The 4,539-nt window shown below is 44.6% G+C and overlaps 1 protein-coding gene across 1 annotated transcript; it reads left to right on the plus strand.

Moving 5' to 3' along the window:
* The first annotated feature begins 2,339 nt into the window (after window positions 1-2,339).
* Window positions 2,340-4,106, plus strand: mxtx1 (mix-type homeobox gene 1). The gene is made up of 2 exons (XM_017404856.3): window positions 2,340-2,585; window positions 3,375-4,106. Exons 1-2 carry the CDS (start codon window positions 2,340-2,342, stop codon window positions 4,104-4,106), a joined length of 978 nt encoding a protein of 325 aa, XP_017260345.1.
* Window positions 4,107-4,539: the final 433 nt, after the last annotated feature.

The raw sequence follows: 4,539 nt of genomic DNA on the forward strand, positions 1-4,539 counted from the left end.
TGTCCCTCTCCCTGAGGATTATGGTTTAATTTGCGGCGATAAGCTGATTAGAAACTGTCTGCAGCAGCAGGACTGAAGCGAAGCTCCTTCCAGTGATTTTACATTAACTCGTCAGCTTTATTGGCTCCAACCGATCGCAGTTATCTTTAATCACTGAATCATTGTATGGAAACCTGATGTGATGACAACCTTTTCCCTTTTTAGATTTGATCTGAAATATTTCATGTTTTAAAGTGAGTTAGAGTTATGTGTCTGAGTTTTGTGTGGGGGTGAAAACTGGGCTTTGGTTTGTGAGAAATAAAACTCTGTTTCTGACAGGATTTGGATAACAAACAGAGAAAGCTGATGGAACTTTTTGTGTCCACACACCAAGACATTGATTTTTTTATTGTTTTTTGTCCTGATAAAAGATAAGCAGCGTGTTGTCTTCCATCAGATAACTCTGAGCTGCACTGTCTTCAAACATACAAACTTACAAAACCGCCAAATCTGCTGCTGCACTTTGCTCCCCATTGAGTGTCAGTGTTTCTATTATCAGAGGGTTTCACATCCCGCTGATGCTCAGAAATCCTCCATCCTAACAAAGGACCAGGGGTCAAAGGTCAGGAGGGGGCGTGCACAGCAGAGTCTTTATAGGATTAAACATCATTTAAAACAGAAGAGGAGAGTTCTGTATGTGGTCATCATTTCATGCACCAAAATAATGACGAACTTTGACCCGTCACACAGGTGAGCAGTTAGGGGTCAGGTGTCTTTCTCAAGGAATCAAACCTGCAACTTTCTGCCCTACCACTGTGCTGGATTAAGCCCAGCAGAAGCCCGGTTAAAGCCCGGTTTAAGCCCGGACATGTGAAACAGTAAGATGTTAAAGGTTCTGTAAGTCAGCAGGTAAACGGCTCATTAATCAGCTCGACTCACCTTTGTCTGATCACAGTGAGCCGCTCTGCATAACAAACACTCTGATTGGCTTCTGCCTGCAGGAGTCTGACCATCTTAACTAAGAGGAACAATAATTAGGTAAATAATTATTTAAACAGAAAAAAGTGCTTCACAGACAGATCAACACAGAATATAAAACATAAAACAAAATCTAACAAAACCTTTCTTGGAATAAAAATGTGATTCATACATGCACAGAAAGAAGCCACAGGCAGAAAACAGAACAAACTGAATTAATATTAAACTAATTATCAGACAAACTTCAGCTGTAGGTCGAAGGATTCATTTATTTCACCTCCAAATCGTTTACAGATAAAAAATAAAAATGTTCAGTTTTTACTTTCCACAGTTTTCATCTTTATTTTGTTTCATTGTTTTTTAGATCCATATTAGCTGTCAAAACAAACATAAACACACAGAAAAAACAGTTATAAATTAAGGATAAGCATCTAATATAAACAATAACATTGATTTAACAGGACATACATAAGTTTGTTCCATTTATATATATATTATTTCAGCATGAAAATAATTATTTCCTCTAATAAAGCCTTAATAATATTAATCAGATGAGGTTAAATTTAATCTGACAAAATATTATCAATAAATCTGTGCAGCAAATAATCCTTATCTGAAGAAAAGCATCCATTTAATGAACAGAAGAGGAAATAAAAGCAGGAAAATGATGAATCAAAGTGCCGAGCGTTTATCACCTGAGGAGTCACATGTTACTCAGTATCAACGAGTCTCCTGCTGCCTCTGCTCGCCATCAACCTGCCTTCAGGTCCGTCTTTGACCTTGTTTCTGCTCCCAAATGAAGTGGGTGATAATGTCCCCCCACCTCCACCCCCAGCTCCCCCAGCCCCCCAGCCCGGCCTTCAGGTGATCAATATAAAACAGGCTCCGATCCCACAGAGGCTCAGACGCTCAGAGACTGGACACAAGCTCTGAGCTCCGAACCGGGCCCCCAAACCCAGAACCGCCTTGACTCCAGCTGCTGCCACTCTGAGCTCAGAACCGGGCCCCCAAACCCAGAACCGCCTTGACTCCAGCTGCTGCCATGTGGAAGGACTCTGCTAAAGGTGAGCTTTGAATTCTTCACTTCTTTCAGAACAAACAAGTCATTTTACTGGTTCTGCTGTTTAAAAATCTGTCCAGTCTGTTGTGTTGAATTAGGATCAGTCCTTGTTTAAAATAAAATCTGGTTCTGACCTGGAAAAGCAGATCTGACAGATTAAAAAGCTGCTCCTTATAATTTATTACACTTCCTGAGTAATAGGCTCTTTATTTTTACACACAAGTAGCTGAATAATAACTTTATTTTGTCAGATTTCTTTGTTTTGATTGAAAAGTGTCTGAATGATTCTAAAGAAGGAAAAGCTGCAGACTTTTAGGCCCAAATGATAAAGAAATCGGGTCAAACTTTCTCTGCTCCTCCTCTCCTGACAGAAGGCTCCAGGCCCGTGGCCCCCAGCGCCGGCGCCGGGGCCGGCTCGGCCCGCAGCGCCAGCCGCAGGAAGAGGACCAGCTTCTCCAAAGAGCACGTGGAGCTTCTGCGCGCCACCTTCGAGACCGACCCGTACCCGGGTATCAGCCTGAGAGAGAGCCTGTCCCAAAGCACCGGCCTGCCAGAGTCCCGCATCCAGGTACTGTTTTCTGTCCGAGTCATGTCTGTGAAGGTTTCTGTCTGAGCTGAGAGAACAGCTGTGAAGGACATATGTGCCAGCCGGTCAGTCCAACACAAACACACCTGATTCTGCTTAACGAGGTGCTGACCAGGTGATCACCTGAACCCATCGTTAACCTCCTGCAACAGGAGCTGGATGGGAGAAACGGTCCCAAACACTAACTACCTGAAGAGCTTAGGAGGAGGAGCAGCTTCATCAGATCCAGACCGTCTCCAGACCTGAACCCTCTGGAATGTGATGAAGAGGAGGATGGACAGCTGAGACAAAACGTCCCCAAACAGCAACGTGATTAAATCCTGACTTCTGAGCTCTCCTGAGTTCAAACATTAAAATTTATTCTTTTCTTTGCTTCATTTGAAGTTGGAACATCTGTCCTGTTCTGACAATGAAAGAATTTATAGGAAATTTGGAAGAAATGTGGTCAGCAGGTTATAGAATAAAACCAAAAGTTTACTTTAATCAAAGGTGTATTTAGAAAGAAGAGAAGCAGAAAGTCATCATGTTGCTGCTGTTTGTCCTTCAAGATGTTTTTTAATGTTTTCATAAAAAGAGTCTCTGTTTTTAAATGTATTCAGATGTAGATTATCTCTTTATCTCTTTATTTATCTGTAAAAACAACCCTATCTGTTCTTATCTCTGACTGATTGGATGCAGTAAACCAAACTCTGACGCCTGATTGGTCTGTAAATAATCAACCAAAACCTTTGGAATAAAAACTCAACTTGTTCTCTTCTGTTCCTGGTTCAGGTCTGGTTCCAGAACCGAAGAGCTCGGACCCTGAAGTGTAAAGGAGCTAAAAAGGTTCTGTGGCAGTCTGACAGCCCAGACCATGAAGCTTGCCCTCCCCATCATGCTGTACCCAACAGGGGGCCCCTGACCGTCCCTCTGCGGCCCCACGGGCCCCCACCAGCCTACCCAGCTGAGGTGAAGCAGGAGATGGAGGACAGCAGCTACCGTGGACCATGTCCTCCTGCTTACACCCCCTCTGAGGATCATGGACCGTGTCCTCCTGCTTACCCCCACTCTGAGGACTGTGGACAGTACGGCTCCATCTACGAGCTCCAGCAGGTGGGTGGCTCGTCCAGCACCCCCCTGAGGAGCTTCTGGACCCAGCAGAGCAGCCAGAACTCCCCTCTGTGGGTCAGGCCCCCCTTGGAGATGAACTCAGGCTCTGACCAGGTCTACATGTACCCAGGACCAGCGGAGCAGCAGATCTACATGAACTCCTCCACCTCCCAGTCCTCCACCCCTGACACGCCGGACTCTGGGTACTGGGAGGTCAGCAGAGAGATCAGCCCCCTGGCAGAGGGTCCGTACCCCCAGCTGGAGGACTCATGGAGCAGGGGGGCTCCTGAGGACTGCAGAGACTTGGTCCAGCTCGCCCCCCTGCCTGTGCTGTCCCTGCAGGAGATCCTGGGGGAGCTGGACGAGGACTGGCTGGGAGGAGAAGCTGCTGAGGACAGAACGGCTGTCTGCTGAGGACAGCGATGACGATGATGACGATGATGATGATGATGATGATGATGATGATGATGATGATGATGATGATGATGATGATGATGATGATCAGATCAGGTTTTATTTCTGCAGAGACGCTGAACTCAGAATTGATGATTTGGTGCTTTTCTTAATTCTACTATAATTAATTTTTACTTTATGTATTTATTGTTTTATTTACTTTTTATAACAACTTAACTTTTCTGCACTTTCAACAAATAAACCAATAATTTTAAACTTTAAGTTGCCTTCATTCTTTACATCAGATGCTTTGTGTTCATTTCTGTCCTTAGAATGTGTCTCTGTTGACATTTAGACAATAAATCCGTTAGTATGGGGACTGTAGGGGGACAGGTCAGTCTGTAGGGGGACAGGTTGGTCTGTAGGGGGACAGGTCAGTCTGTAGGGGGACAGG

The sequence above is a fragment of the Kryptolebias marmoratus genome, linkage group LG22, assembly GCF_001649575.2.
Source record: "Kryptolebias marmoratus isolate JLee-2015 linkage group LG22, ASM164957v2, whole genome shotgun sequence".
Taxonomy (NCBI): Eukaryota; Metazoa; Chordata; class Actinopteri; order Cyprinodontiformes; family Rivulidae; genus Kryptolebias; species Kryptolebias marmoratus.